The sequence below is a fragment of the Callospermophilus lateralis genome, chromosome 4 (genome assembly GCF_048772815.1).
Source record: "Callospermophilus lateralis isolate mCalLat2 chromosome 4, mCalLat2.hap1, whole genome shotgun sequence".
Taxonomy (NCBI): Eukaryota; Metazoa; Chordata; class Mammalia; order Rodentia; family Sciuridae; genus Callospermophilus; species Callospermophilus lateralis.
This window is the reverse complement of record NC_135308.1, coordinates 88,465,700-88,487,514: the sequence shown is the minus strand read 5'-3', so window position 1 is coordinate 88,487,514 and position 21,815 is coordinate 88,465,700. Positions and strand designations below refer to the sequence as shown.

Here is a 21,815-nt window from a genome sequence, read left to right as displayed (position 1 = left end):
GCGAAGATTTAGACAATTTATTACTTACTTCTTTGGCAGCAGCAGACTTGGAAACAATGCAGGTCTACCCCATGTTGACAAGAATGGGGAATATATAGAATGGTAACATGCCTGCTGGGTAGACGGAGTTTTTCAGATCTTTTATTAGCATAATCTTTTACTTTACAACCAAGGTCACTCTGCTTTGATCCCTACCTAAAGATTGGAAATAAGGAAAATGGTTGGTTTTCCTTCTCCTCTTCCTTCATCATCATATTCCTTAGAGTTTTTCTATCTCACAACCAGGAACAAGTCTTCCAGGCACCAATTAGTGTTTACCCCAACACTCCATCCCTTCAGTGCTTTGGAAGCTCCTTAATGAGGCCTACTGCCTCCCATCCTCTGCAAAGCCCTCAGGACAGGGATCTGGAAGCATGTTGTTTCTATATCCTACAGCAGCAGTACAAGAAGCAGGAGCCTGTCAGCAATTACACTAAGGTTATTAAGAGAACATAAAAGATACAGCGCCATGTCAAAGGAAAGGAAGTTAAACAGAGAATGGGTCAACTGAAAGACATCAAGGCATCATTTTTTTTTAGACACTAGGGTAAAGTATGGGCAATACTGTGTTCATTACCAGGTATATATATCCTCAGCATTCTGTCTCCAAGACTGCACATACTCCAGCTTGGGCAGCCATTAGCCTAACTAGTATCATCCTATTTTATAAAACTACCTTTTTTAAAAAATCTGAGTGTTGTCCTCAGTTATCAAGGATATGGCATGTTTAGTCTGACTGACAGTTTGGGCAGTGTGGGAGGGTAAAGCTGAGACTTGAGTGTTTCCACCATCATTGCAGCTTGTAGAGAAAGAATAGCTAATGGATAGAACCACCAGGAGGCACAGCATAGCACTGTCTTGTGTGAAGTACCTTGATGTTATCTCCGTCACTATTATACATATTAAAAGAGGCAGAACTAGGGCTGGGCTATAAGGCCATCCCCATGTACACCATCCCGTCCAATTGTAAGATAGACAAGGTCATCCACAGACCCATGTATCCATAGTGCACCCCATGGCAGGGGGAAAGCCTGTGAGTCACATAGGTTGAGGATATCTGCTGAATTCATTGTTTTTACCCAGAGTCAAGCTATCAGGAACCTATTGGGTGACAAAATGGAATACTGTCTTTTTTAACTATAACCTGAATTGCTATATCCCATGAAAGCCCATTCCATACATAAGTGCGCCCAGGTACTTGAGAAGTATTCAGTGTCTCTCTAATTAAAGCAAAACCCTTGGTTTAGCATAATTATGTAATGGCCATTTTGTGAGTATTTTCAATGCAGTTATTTCAACCAAGTCCATTATATCTCATTTGTAAGTCATACTACCCAGGGAAGTCCTTGTGTTGCTGGTCACAGGGAGTTCTGAGCATTCTAATAGTCTGTTTGGAGTATTATGCAATATATGTTGCCCAGTCCAGGAAAACTTGTTGTTAACCTATGGCAAATATGAGTAGTATTTAATAGGCACCAAAAATGGCAACATAGCTCCATGAGGCAGAATACAGGCCACTGTACCATAATGTGTTAGTTAAGTAACCAGCACAATAGGCTTGCTTGGGCAAGTACACCAGACCAATCTATTTGCACTTTGGGGGCATAGAAAGAAATATACCTCTGAAATACATAACTGCCATAACTGATACAAAGTGTTCCTCAAGTGATGAATCCTGAGGGTAAAACCCACTGTACTTGTGGGGGCCAGGTTCCCATCACAGTAGGCTTTACTTTAAATTTAGATATTCTCTCTCTCCACAAGGTGTCAGTAGAGTGAACCACTGGGTCCCTACTTGTATAGTCCATGACCAACTAATGCTTCCTATTTCATATGTGATGTGTTGAGGAGTTGGCAATTGTAAGTTGTTGCTCATGCCCCAGAAAAGTTTGAGAATATGTTCAGTAGATGTGTCCTTTATTTGCAATATTAATGCTGGCAGCCACAAGGTGTGTGAACATAAGAAATGACTGCAGGCCCCTGATGTCTGGGTTTTTCATTTAATGTTCTCAGTGACTCAGGCACATGAATATTCCACCTGGCGTAGAGTTATTTTTGATCTTTGTTTTAGTCAGATTTGTGGTCAAAAGACTTGACCAGAACAATTAGTGGAAGAAAAGTTTATTTCAGAGGTCTCAGTTCATAGTTGGCGGACTCCATTGCTCTAGGCCAAAGTGAGACGGAACATCATGGCAAAAGTGTGTGGAGGAGAAAAGCAACTCAGACATGGTAATCAGCAAGCAGACATCTCCACTCCTGGGGAAAAAATATAAACTCCAAAGGTATGCCCTCAGTGACCTGTCTCCTCTAGCCATACCCTATCTGTCTACAGTTACCACCCAGTTAATCCATTCAAGTGCATCAATGCACTAACTAGGTTAACCCAATTATTTCACCTCTAACTTTTTTGCATTATCTCTCACATGAATTTTGGAGGACAACTCATATCTAAGCCATAACAGTCTTTAACCCTTATTTCAGCAGACCATTCATTATTTCAATTAACCCAGCTCCTGTTGTATTGCACAGCAGGTGGAAAATCCATCATGTGTCCTGGATTTGAGCCCACTATTATATGTCATGGCCTCTGAAATTAGTTTCTTGGTCAATCTCAATTACCTGTGACAATGGTGGGGCTATGGAGAGATCCTTGAGGTAACATGGTAAAAGTCCATTGTCTGCCTTCCTACCTAAAGGCAAATGAGTCTTGACTCTCAAGGGTTATATCTATGCTAGAGAAGATATTAACAAGGTCTAGACACAATGATATATTCCCAACTGAGTACTAAACTCTTCCAGAGCTTAGTAATTTGTCAGGATTACTTTATGCAAAATCAATGTGCTTCTACCTCCCGTGTCCACCAATGCTTTTATTCTCTAAATATTTTTTGAAAATCAGTCTGTTGCCAGTTCTATACACAGCCTCCTGTCTGGAGACATGGCTCAGACCCCTGTTTCTCAACCTCCCCTCTAGTTATTCCACAACCAAGGGCTGAAAAACTCAGGGGAAACCATGAGCTTTGCTTTTATTATGTCTCCTAATAAGAGAAGTTTGTATTTACCTCCTTTTTGAGTAGGAGTCCATTCTACATTTCTCACTGTATCTCTTTCTTTTCCCTTCTTGGGGAGTAAGAGATTAAGTCTTTTGTCCTTAGGTGATTGCTTTCATGATTGTACCAGAGTAGCATTAGGTTGCTTATCTATTTTACTTTCATCTACTCCTGCTACAAATAAGTCCACCTATATCTGTTTATGGGAGTCTTGAAAATGCCTTTCCAGTTTGCGCTGGGTTTTAGACTACTGTTTTCTGCTGTATTATTTACATATCTGCTGTAATTTGCACTTCTCACTGGAGGTGCTGCCCTGCCAATGTGGATAATATTAACACCAGGGTACCCTAATTGGATGGATGGACTGAGTTGTAAACAGCACTATATCCCTCGTTTTGGCAGTAGAAGTCATGCATGTAAATAGCATATTTCATCCCCAGTTCCTGAAAATAGGCCTGTAATTCTTCTATAGAGCTTGCCTCTGGGCACGGGAATATCTCCTGAATTCGGTCACATATTGTAAGCGGTGAGAAGCAGTCAAAGCTACTTTCCCCTCACTGCACTGGAGTGAAGGCACTGTTATAAAGTAGGGTGAGCAGTTATTGAAGCCATCTTAGATGATTCTGTAACATTCAACATTATCGCAACTGCCGCAGTGTCCCACAGGTGGAGCAGCCATGCCAGTATACTTCGTTTAATTTTTTACCTAAACTTGGACCCCAGCTCCATCAGCTCTGCTGAGATAAATGATCTCATGGTGATTCTAAATATCTCTCTGGAGCAGTGAGCAGAATTGGATCAGTCCTCTCAGTCACTCCTCCTGAGTCTTTAATTTCGGACCATTACTGGTCTAGCTTCCATTGTAGTTTTGTTCTCGGCCTCCACCTATGATACACAGGAGCTAACTGACACTGAATGGGTCCCACATCTGAGAGTTTTGCTAGGATTTCTATGTAAATTTTCCATGTTTAAGTAGGAAGTTTTATCTTTTCACTTTCAGATTTTACTCATCTCAGACTTAAAATTTTCTTATAGTATCAACAAGCAATCCCCAAACTATACTGAACTATAGTTAAATGAGTATTCTTTAGTCAGTACTCTTATTTTCCAAACCTTATCAAATTTCTTTATTTAGTATAATGCTTGCTGTATACTTTTAATATGTAGTCTTTATCTAGTTTTGATAATAAACTAGGTGGTAAACTTTATCAAATAGATTTTTCTTAATCTCTGAAAATGAAATATGTGATTTTTCAATTCAGAACTTTTGCTTAGTGAGATTAAGTGAAAAATGTTGAGCTTTATTTGCTTATCTGATAAAAGTACCATTTAATCACAATATAGTTAAAAATATGATTTAATTTTTTTGAATATTTTTTGTTTGAATTTTTCTTAAAATTGTTATAGCTATTGCTTCTTGGCATTTTTACTAAAGTCAACTATACAATCTGTTCTTATCAGTTTAATTTCTGATACATTCTCTATTTGAGGAAAACATGTTAAATGGATTTTTGGAACAGGAAGAAGGAACAGGGACTTATTCCATCCATTCTATACACTGATCTACTTGAATGGATCAGTGCACCCTTTCAAACAATTGTCACATCTATGTTTATAAGCAAAATAGATTTATTATTTTTCATTCTTTTCCTTTCTCAGATCATTGGCCTACAAAAAGAACCGGTAAATTTTCTAGTTTTTCAATTCTAGGGTTACTTTTGTTAAATATCTGATTATTGCTTTCATCCCCTAGTTTGTCTGCATGTACAAATATGTAAAAAATTATACTATTATGTAAAAATATAATGCACTACTTTAAAAAATCTCTGAGAAGTCTTGTGATAAAGGATATTATTCTTTGTTTTAAAATTGTCTGATTGTTGAAAATTTTATAAACTCACCTGTTAAAATATTTGTACTTTGGACTAATTTTTCTGGTGGAATTTTCTTCTCTTTATTTACTTTTTATTTTCTGTCACATATTTTATTTCTGCTTACACATGTTGTATGTTTATTAGTATGTGTTTATAATATTCTTTTATTATTTTCATACTCTCTGATGTCTAAAAGACATTTCCTTTTTATTCTGTATTTTACTTATTTGCATCTAGTCTAGTTTCTTGAACAATATTGCCAGAGGCTCATCTAACTTTCTTTTTTAAATAATCAGTTTATGATTTAGTTGATGTTTCATGGATTTCTGCTCTTTATTATTCTCCAACCCCTTTGAGCTTCTTTGGTTGTTCTTTAGTCAATGATTTAATTTAATGCTTGAATCATTTGTTTACTTTGATCATTATACTTTTATTATTACCAGTAATAAAGTTTATTCTTTATCATTTAGTCTTTTCTTTTAGGGAATTCTATTTTGTTTCTTCTTAAAATTATAGTTCTGGCTTTCCTATTGTTAGGGTCAGGCAAACATCGGAGGAAGAGACCACCAAGAGACTATCTCATGCAAAAGCAAAGGGTTTATTAGACCAGCATGCTGGGGCTCAGAGTTCTCCTGAGAGAAGCCGGAGCAGTGAGCACAGCTTAAGCAGAGTTTTTATGCAGTGTTTAAACAGGGAAGTTCATATGGCAGTTAGGGTGCGAGGGTGGGATTGTTACAAAATAACCATTACAGAATAATCATGCGTTTTGTCAGGGGGTGTTGGGTCAGGGTACATTTTGACATAAGTAACTGTTTTTAACATAAGTTTCGAGTTCCAAGGAAACAGAACTTAAACTTACAGAAAAGCAAAACTTAAATTTAACCTTTACACTATGGTTCATGACATGCCCATTAGGTGTGTTTCCTTCTCTTTATTTTCAATCTTACATTTCACTTCTTAAACAACTTGCTATATTTGATTTTCTAACCTGATATTGGTGAATTTAACACATTTATATTTATTATAATTATTTATATTTATTTATATTTATTATAATTATTGTGGTAGAACTCTGTTAGCACTTTTTTTTTCTTCCCTTTGTACAGATTGGATTTATTTCTGCTGTTTTGAAAGTTATATTGTGTGTATTTGTGTGTGTGTGTGTGTGTGTGTGTTTGTGTGTGTGTGTATACAGGGAATTGAACCCAGGGTTTCATACATGCTAATCACATGCTCTACTACAGAGCCCTGCAAGTTATACTTTTCAAACAGTCGACTGGAATATTGAGATTCTTAACAACATTTATTCTTTGCGTATCAATTTTAAAACTTTTAGTTATTAAAATCTACTCTCTAGTAAAACAAGTGCTTTTATGTGTTCATGATTTATTTGTTTCTATTCTTCTGACATCTTTTGCCAAGATCATATTATGGAATTTAACACCTGGATTTTTTAATAGACATATTTATATCTGTTACCTATTATTATGGAATCCTCTAAAGTGATGGTGAAGGGATGCATCATCTACTTTAGTTTGTCATTTTAAAATAAAAATTTAAATTTCTATCAGCATTTTTTCCATAACTACATTCTAATTTTTTTGTTATTGCTAGACTCTAGAAATTGATATTCTTATCAAAGTCAAGAAATAATAAAATTTGGAGAACAGTTTAAACTGCTTATAATTTATGAATTCTCAGAATTCTATGTTTTTGTGAGACCACAGGGCATATGTTAAAAACAGAAAAGAAAGAAAACTTCCTCAATAAAACTTAAATGTTTTATTTAATTTTTGTATTTATTTATTTATTTATTTATTTATTTATTTTTTTTTTGACAATGAAATCTCCTTTTATTTTTTAGTGGAGTATTTACATAAGCAGGGATAAGACTCAAGTACTGTCAAACCAAGGAATAGTCTATACTATTTGTAAAAACAGAAATATCTTTGTATGCCTTTCCAAATCCTCCACAACATATTTAATTACTTTGTTATGTTACTGTAGGAATTTTTTTTTCTTTTTTTTTTTTTTTTAATTTTATTTTTTTATTGGTTATTCAAAACATTACAAATATTTCAGAATCACATCGGTTACACATCCACATTTTTACATAATACCATAATAGTAACTGTTGTATTCTGCTGCCTTTCCTATCCTCTACTATCCCCCCTCCCCTCCCCTCCCATCTTCTCTCTCTACCCCAACTACTGTAATTCATTTCTCTCCTTATTTTTTTCCCATTCCCCTCACAAACTCTTATATGTAATTTTGTATAACAATGAGGGTCTCCTTCCATTTCCAAGCAATTTCCCTTTTCTCTCCCTTTCCCTCCCACTTCATGACTCTGCTTAATGTTAATCTTTTCCTCCTGCTCTTCCTCCCTGCTCTGTTCTTGGTTGCTCTCATTATATCAAAGAAGACATTTGGCATTTGTTTTTTAGGGATTGGCTAGCTTCACTTAGCATAATCTGCTCTAGTGCCATCCATTTCCCTGCAAATTCCATGATTTTGTCATTTCTTAGTGCTGCGTAGTACTCCATTGTGTATAAATGCCACATTTTTTTTATCCATTCATCTATTGAGGGGCATCGGGGTTGGTTCCACAGTCTAGCTATTGTGAATTGTGCTGCTATGAACATCGATGTGGCAGTATCCCTGTAGTACGCTCTTTTGAGGTCTTCAGGGAATAGTCCGAGAAGGGCAATAGCTGGGTCAAATGGTGGTTCCATTCCCAGCTTTCCCAGGAATCTCCATACTGCTTTCCATATTGGCTTCACCATTTTGCAGTCCCACCAGCAATGTATAAGAGTACCCTTTTCCCCACATCCTCGCCAGCACTTGTTATTGTTCGACTTCATAATGGCTGCCAATCTTACTGGAGTGAGATGGTATCTTAGGGTGGTTTTGATTTGCATTTCTCTGACTGCTAGAGATGGTGAGCATTTTTTCATGTACTTGTTGATTGATTGTATGTCCTCCTCTGAGAAGTGTCTGTTCAGGTTTTGGCCCATTTGTTGATTGGGTTATTTGTTTTATTATTGTTTAATTTTTTGAGTTCTTTGTATACTCTGGATATTAGGGCTCTATCTGAAGTGTGAGGAGTAAAAATTTGTTCCCATGATGTAGGCTCCCTATTTACCTCTCTTATTGTTTCTCTTGCTGAGAAAAAACTTTTTAGTTTAAGTAAGTCCCATTTGTTGATTCTTGTTTTTAACTCTTGTGCTATGGGTGTCCTATTCAGGAATTTGGAGCCCGACCCCACAATATGTAGATCGGAGCCAACCTTTTCATCTATCAGACGCATAGTCTCTGATTTGATATCAAGGTCCTTGATCCATTTTGAGTTAACTTTTGTGCAAGGCGAGAGTAGGGGATTCAGTTTCATTTTATTGCATATGGATTTCCAGTTTTCCCAGCACCATTTGTTGAAGATGCTATCCTTCCTCCATTGCATGCTTTTAGCCCCTTTATCGAATATAAGATAGTTGTAATTTTGTGGATTGGTTTCTCTGTCCTCTATTCTATACCATTGGTCCACCCGCCTGTTTTGGTACCAGTACCATGCTGTTTTTGTTACTATTGCTTTGTAGTACAGTTTGAAATCTGGTATCGCTACACCTCCTGATTCACACTTCCTGCTTAGAATTGCTTTTGCTATTCTGGGTCTTTTATTTTTCCATATGAATTTCATGATTGCTTTATCTATTTCTTCAAGAAATGCCGTTGGGATTTTGATTGGCATTGCATTGAACCTATAGAGAACTTTTGGTAATATTGCCATTTTGATGATGTTAGTTCTGCCTATCCATGAACAGGGTATATTTTTCCATCTTCTGAGATCTTCTTCTATTTCTCTCTTTAGGGTTCTGTAGTTTTCATTGTATAAATCTTTCACCTCTTTTGTTAGGTTGATTCCCAAGTATTTTATTTTTTTTAAGGATATTGTGAATGGGGTAGATGTCCTCATTTCCAGTTCAGAAGATTTGTCGCTGATATACAGGAATGCCTTTGATTTATGCGTGTTGATTTTATATCCAGCCACTTTGCTGAATTCATTTATTAGCTCTAGTAGTTTCTTTGTAGACCCTTTTGTGTCTTCTAGGTATAGGATCATATCATCCGCAAATAGTGATAATTTAAGTTCTTCTTTTCCTATTTTTATGCCTTTAATTTCTTTCGTCTGTCTAATTGCTCTGGCCAGTGTTTCGAGAACTATATTGAATAGAAGTGGTGAGAGAGGGCATCCCTGTCTTGTTCCAGATTTTAGGGGGAATGCCTTCAGTTTTTTTCCATTTAGAATGATGCTAGCCTGAGGCTTAGCATATATAGCTTTTATAATTTTGAGGTAAGTTCCTGTTATCCCTAGTTTTTCTAATGTTTTGAACATAAAGGGATGCTGTACTTTGTCGAATGCTTTTTCTGCGTCCACCAAGATGATCATATGGTTCTTATCTTTAAGTCTATTGATGTGGTGAATAACGTTTATTGATTTCCGTATATTGAACCAGCCTTGCATCCCAGGGATGAATCCTACTTGATCATGGTGCACAATCTTTTTGATATGTTTTTGTATACGATTTGCCAGAATTTTATTGAGGATTTTTGCATCTAAATTCATTAGGGATATTGGTCTGTAGTTTTCTTTCTTTGAGGTGTCCTTCTCTGGTTTGGGAATCAGGGTGATATTGGCCTCATAGAATGAATTTGGGAGTTCTCCCTCTTTTTCTATCTCCTGAAATAGATTATGGAGTATTGATATTAGTTCCTCTTTAAGTGTTTTGTAAAACTCTGCTGTATATCCATCCGGTCCTGGGCTTTTCTTGGTTGGTAGTCTTTTGATGACTTTTTCTATTTCCTCCCTTGATATTGATCTGTTTAGGTTGTTTATATCTTCCTGATTCAATCTGGGTAGTTCATATGTCTCAAGGAATTTATCTATGCCTTCACTATCTTCTATTTTATTAGAGTATAGGGTTTCAAAATAATTTCTAATTATCGTCTGTATTTCTGAATTGTCTGTTGTGATGTTGCCTTTTTCATCCCGTAAGCTAGTAATTTGGGTTCTCTCTCTTCTTCTCCTTGTTAGTGTGGCTAGTGGTCTATCAATCTTATTTATTTTTTCAAAGAACCAACTTTTAGTTTTGTCAATTTTTTCGATTGTTTCTTTTGTTTCGATTTCATTGATTTCTGCTCTAATTTTAATTATTTCTTGCCTTCTGCTGTATTTGCTGCTGATTTGTTCTTCTTTTTCTAAGGCTTTGAGGTGTAGCATGAGGTCATTTATTTGTTGGCTTTTCCTTCTTTTAAGGAATGAACTCCATGAAATGAATTTTCCTCTTAGTACTGCTTTCATAGTGTCCCAAAGATTTCGATATGTTGTTTCTGAGTTTTCGTTTACCTCTAAGAATTTTTTAATTTCCTCTTTGATGTCTTCTGTAACCCTTTGTTCATTCAGTAGCATATTGTTTAATCTCCATGTGATGTAGGGTTTTTCCTTTCTCATTTTATTATTGATTTCCAATTTCATTCCATTATGATCAGATAAAATGCATGGTAGTATCTCAACTCCTTTGTAATTGCTAAGCTTTGCCCTGTGACATAATATATGGTCTATTTTTGAGAAGGATCCATGTGCTGCTGAGAAGAAAGTGTACCCGCTTGATGTTGGGTGGTATATTCTGTATATATCAATTAAGTCTAAGTTATTTATTGTATTATTGAGCTCTATGGTTTCTTTATTCAATTTTTGTTTGGAAGATCTGTCCATTGGTGAGAGAGGTGTATTAAAATCTCCCATGATTATTGTGTTGTGGTCTATTAGACTCTTGAACTTGAGAAGAGTTTGTTTGATGAACGTAGCTGCACCATTGTTTGGGGCATATATATTAATGATCGTCAAGTCTTGTTGGTGTATGGTTCCCTTGAGCAGTATGTATTGTCCTTGTTTATCCCTTTTGATTAACTTTGGCTTGAAGTCTATTTTATTTGATACAAGTATGGACACCCCTGCTTGCTTCCGGGGTCCGTATGAGTGATATGATTTTTCCCAACCTTTCACCTTCAGTCTGTGTATGTCTTTTCCTATCAGATGAGTCTCCTGTAGGCAGCATATTGTTGGATCTTTTTTTTTAATCCATTCTACTAGCCTATGTCTTTTGATTGGTGCATTTAAGCCATTAACATTTAGGGTTACTATTGAGATATGGTTTGTATTTCCAGCCATATTTGGTTATGTATGATATTTAACATGATTAGTTTTTCCTCTATGCTTAGTTTTTCCTTTATTGTACTACCTCCCGTTGTTGGTTTTCATTGTTATTTTTCATTTCCTCTTCCTGTAATGTTTTGCCAAGGATGTTTTGAAGAGCTGGTTTTCTAGCTGCAAATTCTTTTAGCTTTTGCTTATCGTGGAAGATTTTTATTTCATCTTCAATCCTGAAGCTTAATTTCGCTGGATACATGATTCTTGGTTGGAACCCTTTTTCTTTCAGCGTTTGAAATATGTTGTTCCAGGATCTTCTAGCTTTCAGAGTCTGTGTTGAAAGATCAGCAGTTATCCTGATTGGTTTACCCTTAAATGTAATCTGCTTCCTCTCTCTTGTGGCTTTTAAGATTCTCTCCTTATTCTGTATGTTGGGCATCTTCATTATTATATGTCTTGGTGTGGATCTCTTATGATTTTGTATATTCGGTGTCCTGTAGGCTTCTAGTATTTGGATTTCTTTTTCATTCTTTAAGTCTGGGAAGTTTTCTAGTATTATTTCATTGAATAGATTACTCATTCCCTTGGTTTGGACCTCTGTACCCTCTTGTATCCCAATAACTCTTAGGTTTGGTTTCTTGATGTTATCCCATAATTCTTGGATGTTCTGTTCATGATTTCTTAACATTCTCGCTGAGCTGTCTATGTTCTTTTCAAGTTAAAAAACTTTGTCTTCGTTGTCTGAAGTTCTATCTTCCAAGTGTTCTACTCTGCTGGTAATACTCTCATTTGAGTTTTTAATTTGGTTTATTGTTTCCTGCATTTCCAGGATTTCTGTTTGTTTGTTTTTTATATCCTCTATCTCCCTATAGAGTTGATCTTTTGCTTCTTGGATTTGTTTATGTAATTCATTGTCCAAGTGATTTTTCATTGTCTGAATTTGATGAATAATGTCTTCCTTGAGACTCCAGATCATCTGAAGCATGTATATCCTGAACTCTTTGTCTGACATTCCATCAGCTGCAGATATTACCTCATCTAATGTTGAATTGACCTGTATTGTTTGTGGTCCTTTCTTTCCTTGTCTTTTCATACTGCTCATGATTCTTTCTAGCTTTGTGAAACTGTTGAGCTAATGTTTTTCCCCTTATATATTTGTATTGTTCTTGAATAGCTCCAATATCCCTCTTTTTCGGAGAAAGACAATGTTAACAGACCCCAATATCAACAGTACATTATCTAAGGACAAGTTTTCATTATTAATACATTTATAGTTAGATTCTAAGACTATAGATATTGGATTTAATTATTACTTAAGAATATATTCCTTAGTTTCATAAAAGGCGTACCATATCTGGTGGCATATAGAAAACTTAATTTCAGATGAAGGATGTTATACTTAAAGAGAAAGGAGTGAGGGAATGAGGTTAAACTAACTTAGCACCTTTGGAGAACTCTAACCATTCGACTGGTAATTTATGGAAGAATGTATAGACTCAACCTCCTATTTAGATAGTTACCCTATGTATAGATAGCAAAAGTTAGGAAATTGAAAGTGGTATAGAGAGAATATGAATTAAAAAAAAAGAAAAGAAATAACAAGGAAGAAAAGAGAAATAAGAGAAGGGAAAGGGAAGTAAGATAGAAATACAGAAAAAAAAATAGGGGGGAGGTGGGGTATATGCAATTCCTCTATATTATATTACTTTGGTAATTCAGTTGTTCATGCTCAGTTCTTGGTTTCACATATGCTGAAGTTGTGGAAGAGAGAGAAGAAAAGAGAAAGAGAGGAAAAAAAAAAAAGTCTCTCAGAACACTGTTTTCCTTGCTTCCAGTAGGTGGCGTTGTCTATTCCTAGTTTGAGCCTCTGTGTTCAGGGTGGTGGGTATAGCCAGTGTGAAGGGAAATGAGCTTCCACCTGTATCTTCCCTACTCTAGTCTCTGAGGTAGAAACCAGGTGCCTCTACAGTTGTTGTTTTGTGTTGATAGCTACAATCCCCAAAAGCTTGTGGGAAATATTTTGAGTTATCGCAGCTAAGGGTGGGGGAGTTGGAAACCGGGTACCTGGATCAGCCGCAACTGTGCTGGTAGCCACACCCACTTTGATGGGTTTTAAGGGTTGATGGGCTTTCTGGAGATTAGCGCTGGGGTGGGGACTGGACTTCCTCCTCCGGTCTGGCTGAGCGGCTGGCGCCTTCCTGCTCCGGTCTGGCTGGCGGCTGGCGCCTTCCTGCTCCGGTCTGGCTGGGCGGCTGTCGCCTTCCTGCTCCGGTATGGCTGGGCGGCTGTCGCGGCTTCCTGCTCCGGTCTGGCTGGGCGGCTGTCGCGGCTTCCTGCTCCGGTCTGGCTGGGCGGCTGTCGCGGCTTCCTGCTCCGGTCTGGCTGGGCGGCTGTCGCGGCTTCCTGCTCCGGTCTGGCTGGGCGGCTGTCGCGGCTTCCTGCTCCGGTCTGGCTGGGCGGCTGTCGCGGCTTCCTGCTCCGGTCTGGCTGGGCGGCTGTCGCGGCTTCCTGCTCCGGTCTGGCTGGGCGGCTGTCGCGGCTTCCTGCTCCGGTCTGGCTGGGCGGCTGTCGCGGCTTCCTGCTCCGGTCTGGCTGGGCGGCTGTTGCGGCTTCTAATTTTTGTATTTATTAAAAATAAATTTGGTGACCAAAAGGATCATTCTAAGTCTGCTGGATTTTATTCTCTCTGAATAAAATTTCTAAATAAAATTATTGATGTTATTTAAATAACTTCTCCATCGGATAGATGGTCTTTTGATCAATGACATTTCACTTTTTAAGATTGTAGAATTATTCTATCTAATATAATATCTGTATAAAGAAAATACCAATGAAATGTAGTTTTTGTTGAAAATATACTGTGAAGAAAGCGGCATTAATATTTTTCAACTTTGAGTTAATCAGAAAAGGAAAGGTAGAACAGGGAAGTTCTTAAAGTGAACTTTTTGAGCATATAGCCATGCTGATGCAGAAGTGTTTGAGACATCAAAAATACTTTTGCAGTATAGTTTTCATTTACACTCCAATGTTGTCTGGAGTGTAAATTTCCACATATGGGAATTCCAGACAACAATGAAAAGCAAGGAAAATTTTTTCAGAAAATGGAGAAATCTCTGTTAAACTCTTGAAATTATGTCAAATCACTTAAAATAGTTTTGCTTTGTAGTTTTTAAATTCACTTTATTTGGAAAGTTTTTATTATTGCTTTTCTTTTTTCTTATACTTACTCACATAAGTTACATTTCCTTTATCTGAAATTTCCTACATCTTATTAATGCAGATAATTTGAAAAAGCTAGGTATGTGCTGTTTTTGCTTTCAGCTAAAGGTTTAACCTTTCAGATCAAGAACTACTACTGCCGCAGTCTGGCTGGGCACAAATCACGAGCCACTCACAACTTGTAGATTCAAACAGCAATTCTTTATTCCCAATCTCACACCGGCCTTCTACAAACACGTTCTGGGGAAATCCACATTCTCTGCCAAAATCCACTTCCACTGGGCTTCTGTCTCCCAAAATATACTGTCTGACCCTAAGAACTCAAGAGGAACTCAGGCAGCAGGATACGCCCTATTCTAAACAGGGAACACCCTAATCTCGTATTATGCTAAACCGGGAACACCCTAAACACGGATCCGCCCTGGTCCTTGAGCAAGGTCACCTTACATGCAATGTAGCTGCAAAATGTCCTATTTCCATGAGTCCTTCCACTAAAGAAACATGGGGGTACGCTGGCAAGGAAATTGTCATACCTACTTGGCTGATAGCTCCCAGCATACTACTGTCAATATAAAGATACTGGGATAAAAATGGATTGAAATGAAATATATTCTTCTGAGAGAGAATAAGAAAGTTAGGTATGATGGCACAGACTTGCAATCCAAGCTACTCAGAAGCTTTTGAAGCAGGAGGATTTTAAGTTCAAATATAGCCTGGGCAACATGGTGAGAACCTGTCTCAATAAAAAGGGACCAGGAATGTAGCTCACTGATAGAGCACCTCTGGATTCATTTCTAGTATCTCTGCACACACCTGACTGAGCAAAAAGTGATGGATAAAATTCTAGGGATCAGAAATTGGGCTCCTATTTGGGTACAAGCAGAATAATCAGACCCTAAGTAACCAAGGCCTGATCATGGAAGTACATTTTTAAAATATTCAGTGTTTGTTAATAGCATGCATAATCTTTTTCAGAAACTCTGATAGGTTTAAAATCTTTACTTTTGCTTATTATAAATTTCTTTTCTTTATTAGGTGTATCAAGTCTGAAGAGAAGTCCCTTGGTGTGGGATTACATGCATTTTGCACAAGAATATTTGGTAGGATGTTATTTTTCCTAGTATGATACATACTAATAAACTATAAATGAAATAATTCTCTCAGAATAACAGTTTAGGATTATGCATTCTGTTTATAAGCAATTCTTAATTAGTATTGAGAATGAATTATGTAGGAAGATAGAGAATTTCTCCCTTTCATTTCTCCTATCAAAACTTAATTACACATCTCTTCAATAATACTTGAGAATAAATAGGAAATATTTTGTTAAAATGAAATGTACACATAATTTTTTCCAAAACATTTCAGAAAATATAGTCTACTTTTAGTCACTGTTTTATTCTATCAATAATTTTGTTGTATTTTATTTATCATGACTTATTTTTATAATCTAGAAACTATTATATATATTAGTTATACAGTAATAGAACATTTCTAAAGTAAAATTTAGAGCATTTGATTTATATTTTTACACAATATTTGTTAATCATATAGGGGAAATTGAAATATTTGCCAAAAAAAAATGTCTCTTAATTCTTAACTTGTTGATGAAGTTTTCTTTTTCTGATAATTATAGCTGGCATTCCAGCACCAATATATTTTGGAGCTTTAGTGGACTCTACCTGTTTACATTGGGGAACTTTGAAATGTGGTAAGCCAGGGGCATGCAGAATATATGATTCAACAAACTTCAGGTAAAGATAATTTATTTTTTAAATGTACATATTTTTATCATAAATGTTAACTCATTAATTATGCAAATCAATGGGCTTCACTGTGACATTTCAATATATGCATATGTTGTGCTTTAATTTTATCTTCTTTCCCTATTAACCTTTCTTTCACTCAATCTTCTCTAATAGTCCCCCCACTTTTTTTTTTTAAGTTTCCAAGTATGAAACAAAATAGGCTGTACTTGATTTTGTTTCTAGCAGATTTTACTGAACATGATGACCTACAGTTCCGTCTATTTTCCTACAAATGACATGATTTCATTTTCATGGCTGAATAATATTACATTGTGTATATCTCATATTTTTTATCCATTCATCTGTTTATAGACACCTAGCCCAATTCTATAACTTGACTATTTAAATAGGTGAAGATAGGTATGTAAGTCTTTCTTATGTATTCCCAGAAGTGGTATAACCGGATCATATAGTAGTTCTATTTTTAGTTTTTTTAGGAAACTTGTATTGCTGCCATAGTGGTTATACTAGTTTACATTCCCACATTCCCATCAATAGTGTATAAGGGTTCTTTTTTCTCCATATGAATATTAGAAGTTTTTTTTTTTTTTTTCTGATAGCCATTCTGATTGGGCTGAGGTAGAATCTTAATGTAGGCTTGAAGTGCATTTCCACAATGGCTGAGAATATTGAACGTTTTTTTCTTTTTCTTTTATTTATTTATTTATTTATTTATTTTTTATTGTTGGTTGTTCAAAACATTACATAGTTCTTGATATATCATATTTCACACTTTGATTCAAGTGGGTTATGAACTCCCATTTTTACCCCGTATACAAATTGCAGAATCACATCAGTTACACTTCCATTGATTTATATATTGCCATACTAGGGTCTGTTGTATTCTGCTGCCTTTCCTATCCTTTACTATCCCCCTCCCATCCCCTCCCCTCCCCTCTTCTCTCTCTACCCACTCTACTGCAGTTCATATCTCCCCCTTGTATTATTTTTCCCTTTCCCCTCGCTACCTCTTGTATGTAATTTTGTATAACCCTGAGGGTCTCCTTCCATTTCCATGCAATTTCCCTTCTCCCTCCCTTTCCCTCCCACCTCTCGTCCCTGTTTAATGTTAATCTTCTTCTCATGCTCTTCGTCCCTACTCTGTTCTTAGTTACTCTCCTTATATCAAAGAAGACATTTGGCATTTGTTTTTTAGGGATTGGCTGGCTTCACTTAGCATAATCTGCTCTAATGCCATCCATTTCCCTCCAAATTCTATGATTTTGTCATTTCTTAATGCAGAGTAATACTCCATTGTGTATAAATGCCACATTTTTTTTATCCATTCGTCTATTTAAGGGCATCTAGGTTGGTTCCACAGTCTTGCTATTGTGAATTGTGCTGCTATGAACATCGATGTAGCAGTGTCCCTGTAGCATGCTCTATTTAGGTCTTTAGGGAATAGACCGAGAAGGGGAATAGCTGGGTCAAATGGTGGTTCCATTCCCAGCTTTCCAAGAAATCTCCATACTGCTTTCCAGATTGGCTGCACCAATTTGCAGTCCCACCAACAATGAACAAGTGTACCCTTTTCCCCACATCCTCACCAGCACTTGTTGTTGTTTGACTTCATAATGGCTGCCAATCTTACTGGAGTGAGATGGTATCTTAGGGTGGTTTTGATTTGCATTTCTCTGACTGCTAGAGATGGTGAGCATTTTTTCATGTACTTGTTGATTGATTATATGTCCTCCTCTGAGAAGTGTCTGTTCATGTCTTTGGCCCATTTGTTGATTGGGTTATTTGTTATCTTGTTGTCTAATTTTTTGAGTTCTTTGTATACTCTGGATATTAGGGCTCTATCTGAAGTGTGAGGAGTAAAGATTTGTTCCCAGGATGTAGGCTCCCTATTTACCTCTCTTATTGTTTCTTTTGCTGAGAAAAAAACTTTTTAGTTTGAGTAAGTCCCATTTGTTGATTCTAGTTATTAACTGTTGTGCTATGGGTGTCCTATTGAGGAATTTGGAGCCCGACCCCACAGTATGTAGATCGTAGCCAACTTTTTCTTCTATCAGACGCCGTGTCTCTGATTTGATATCAAGCTCCTTGATCCATTTTGAGTTAACTTTTGTGCATGGCGAGAGAAAGGGATTCAGTTTCATTTTGTTGCATATGGATTTCCAGTTTTCCCAGCACCATTTGTTGAAGATGCTATCCTTCCTCCATTGCATGCTTTTAGCCCCTTTATCAAATATAAGATAGTTGTAGTTTTGTGGATTGGTTTCTGTGTCCTCTATTCTGTACCATTGGTCCACCCGCCTGTTTTGGTACCAGTACCATGCTGTTTTTCTTACTATTGCTGTGTAGTATAGTTTGAAGTCTGGTATCGCTATACCGCCTGATTCACCCTTCCTGCTTAGCATTGTTTTTGCTATTCTGGGTCTTCTATTTTTCCATATGAATTTCATGATTGCTTTCTCTATTTCTATAAGAAATGCCATTGGGATTTTGATTGGCATTGCATTAAACCTATAGAGAACTTTTGGTAATATCGTCATTTTGATGATGTTAGTTCTGCCTATCCATGAACAGGGTATATTTTTCCATCTTCTAAGATCTTCTTCTATTTCTCTCTTTAGGGTTCTGTAGTTTTCATTGTATAAGTCTTTCACTTCTTTTGTTAGGTTGATTCCTAAGTATTTTATTTTTTGGGGGGATATTGTGAATGGAGTGGTTGTCTTCATTTCCATTTCAGAGGATTTGTTGCTGATATACAGGAATGCCTTTGATTTATACGTGTTGATTTTATATCCTGCCACTTTGCTGAATTCATTTATTAGCTCTAATAGTTTCTTTGTAGACCCTTTTGGGTCTGCTAGGTATAGAATCATGTCATCTGCAAATAGTGATAATTTAAGTTCTTCTTTTCCTATTTTTATGCCTTTAATTTCTTTCGTCTGTCTAATTGCTCTGGCCAGTGTTTCGAGAACTATGTTGAACAGAAGTGGTGAGAGAGGGCATCCCTGTCTTGTTCCAGATTTTAGAGGGAATGCCTTCAATTTTTCTCCATTCAGAATGATGCTAGCCTGAGGCTTAGCATAGATTGCTTTTACAATGTTGAGGTAAGTTCCTGTTATCCCTAGTTTTTCTAGCGTTTTGAACATAAAGGGATGCTGTACTTTGTCGAATGCTTTTTCTGCATCTATCGAGATGATCATATGGTTCTTATTTTTAAGTCTATTGATGTGGTGAATAACATTAATTGATTTCCGTATATTGAACCAGCCTTGCATCCCAGGGATGAATTCTACTTGATCATGGTGCACAATTTTTTTGATATGTTTTTGAATCCGATTTGCCAGAATTTTATTGAGGATTTTTGCATCTAGGTTCATTAGAGATATTGGTCTGTAGTTTTCTTTCTTTGAAGTGTCTTTGTCTGGTTTAGGAATCAGGGTGATGTTGGCCTCGTAGAATGAATTTGGAAGTTCTCCCTCTTTTTCTATTTCCTGAAATAGCTTGAAAAGTATTGGTAGTAGTTCCTCTTTAAAGGTTTTGTAAAACTCTGCTGTATACCCATCCGGTCCTGGGCTTTTCTTAGTTGGTAGTCTTTTGATGGTTTCTTCTATTTCCTCAATTGATATTGGTCTGTTTAGGTTGTCTATATCCTCCTGCCTTAATTTGGGCAGGTCATATGACTTAAGAAATTTATCGATGCCTTCACTATCTTCTATTTTATTGGAGTATAAGGATTCAAAATAGTTTCTGATTATCTTCTGTATTTCTGAAGTGTCTGTTGTGATATTGCCTTTTTCATCCCGTATGCTAGTAATTTGATTTCTCTCTCTTCTTCTCTTCGTTAGCATGGCTAAGGGTCTGTCGATTTTATTTATTTTTTCAAAGAACCAACTTTTAGTTTTGTCAATCTTTTCAATTGTTTCTTTTGTTTCGATTTCATTAATTTCAGCTCTGATGTTAATAATTTCTTGCCTTCTACTTCTTTTGCTGTTGTTTTGCTCTTCTTTTTCTAGGATTTTGAGATGGAGTATGAGATCATTTATTTGTTGGTTTTTTCTTTTTTTAAGGAATGAACTCCAAGCAATGAATTTTCCTCTTAGAACTGCTTTTAATGTGTCCCATAGATTTCGATATGTTGTGTCTGTGCTTTCATTTATCTCTAAGAATTTTTTAATTTCCTCCTTGATGTCTTCTATAACCCCTTGATCATTTAGTAACCAATTGTTCATTCTCCAAGTGATGCATGTTTTTTCCTTCCTTCTTTTATCGTTGATTTTCAGTTTCATTCCATTATGATCAGATAAGATGCATGGTATTATCTCCACTCCTTTATATTGTCTAAGAGTTGCCCTGTGACATAATATATGATCTATTTTTGAGAAGGATCCATGTGCTGCTGAGAAAAAAGTGTAACTGCTTGATGTTGGGTGGTATATTCTATATATATCAATTAAGTCTAGGTTATTAATTGTGTTATTGAGTTCTATAGTTTCCTTATTCAACTTTTGTTTGGAAGATCTGTCTAGTGGTGAGAGAGGTGTGTTGAAGTCTCCCATGATTATTGTATGTTGGTCTATTAGACTCTTAAACTTGAGAAGAGTTTGTTTGATGAACATAGCTGCACCATTGTTTGGGGCATATATATTTATGATAGTTATGTCTTATTGGTGTATGGTTCCCTTGAGCAGTATGTAGTGTCCCTCTTTATCCCTTTTGATTAACTTTGGCTTGAAATCTATTTTATTTGATATGAGTATGGACACTCCTGCTTGTTTCCGAAGTCCATATGAGTGATATTTTTCCCAACCTTTCACCTTCAGTCTATGTATGTCTTTTTCTATCAAATGCGTCTCCTGTAGGCAGCATATTGTTGGGTCTTGTTTTGTGATCCATTCTACTAGCCTGTGTCTCTTGATTGGTGAGTTTAAGCCATTAACATTTAGGGTTATTATTGAGATATGCGTTGTTCTTCCAGCCATATTTGTTTATTTATGTTACTAAACATGGTTTGTTTTCCTTTTTGATTATTTTCCCCCCTTTACTGTCCTACCTCCCACTGTTGGTTTTCATTGTTATTTTCCATTTCCTCTTCCTGTAATGTTTTGCTGAGGATGTTTTGAAGACATGGTTTTCTAGCTGCAAATTCTTTTAACTTTTGTTTATCGTGGAAGGTTTTAATTTCATCTTCCATCCTAAAGCTTAATTTCGCTGGATACATGATTCTTGGTTGGAACCCATTTTCTTTCAGTTTTTGAAATATGTTATTCCAGGATCTTCTAGCTTTCAGAGTCTGTGTTGAAAGATCAGCTGTTATCCTGATTGGTTTACCCCTAAATGTAATCTGCTTCCTTTCTCTTGTAGCTTTTAAAATTCTCTCCTTATTCTGTATGTTGGGCATCTTCATTATAATGTGTCTAGGTGTGGATCTCTTATGATTTTGCACATTCGGCGTCCTGTATGCTTCTAGGATTTGGGATTCTGTCTCATTCTTCAAGTCTGGGAAGTTTTCTCGTATTATTTCATTGAATAGGTGGCTCATTCCTTTGGTTTGGACCTCTATACCTTCCTGTATCCCAATGACTCTTAAGTTTGGTCTCTTTATATTATCCCATATTTCTTGAATGTTCTGCTCATGGTTTCTTAACAGTTTTGCTGAGCTGTC

At 36.4% G+C, this 21,815-nt stretch overlaps 1 protein-coding gene and 1 pseudogene across 3 annotated transcripts in view; both read left to right on the top strand.

Moving 5' to 3' along the window:
* Slco1a2 (solute carrier organic anion transporter family member 1A2) overlaps nt 1–21,815 on the top strand; it is a 72,320-nt gene that overhangs the window by 38,569 nt on the left and 11,936 nt on the right. For 2 of the 3 annotated variants that reach the window (XM_077109223.1, XM_077109225.1), the window contains 2 exons: nt 15,423–15,487; nt 16,024–16,141. The exons of the other annotated variant lie outside the window; for it this stretch is intronic. In XM_077109223.1, coding sequence (XP_076965338.1) covers nt 15,423–15,487; nt 16,024–16,141 — 183 coding nt within the window. The remainder of the gene's footprint in view (nt 1–15,422; nt 15,488–16,023; nt 16,142–21,815) is intronic. 3 annotated transcript variants of the gene reach the window in all.
* On the top strand, nt 4,499–4,679 carry LOC143398736 (U2 spliceosomal RNA; annotated as a pseudogene).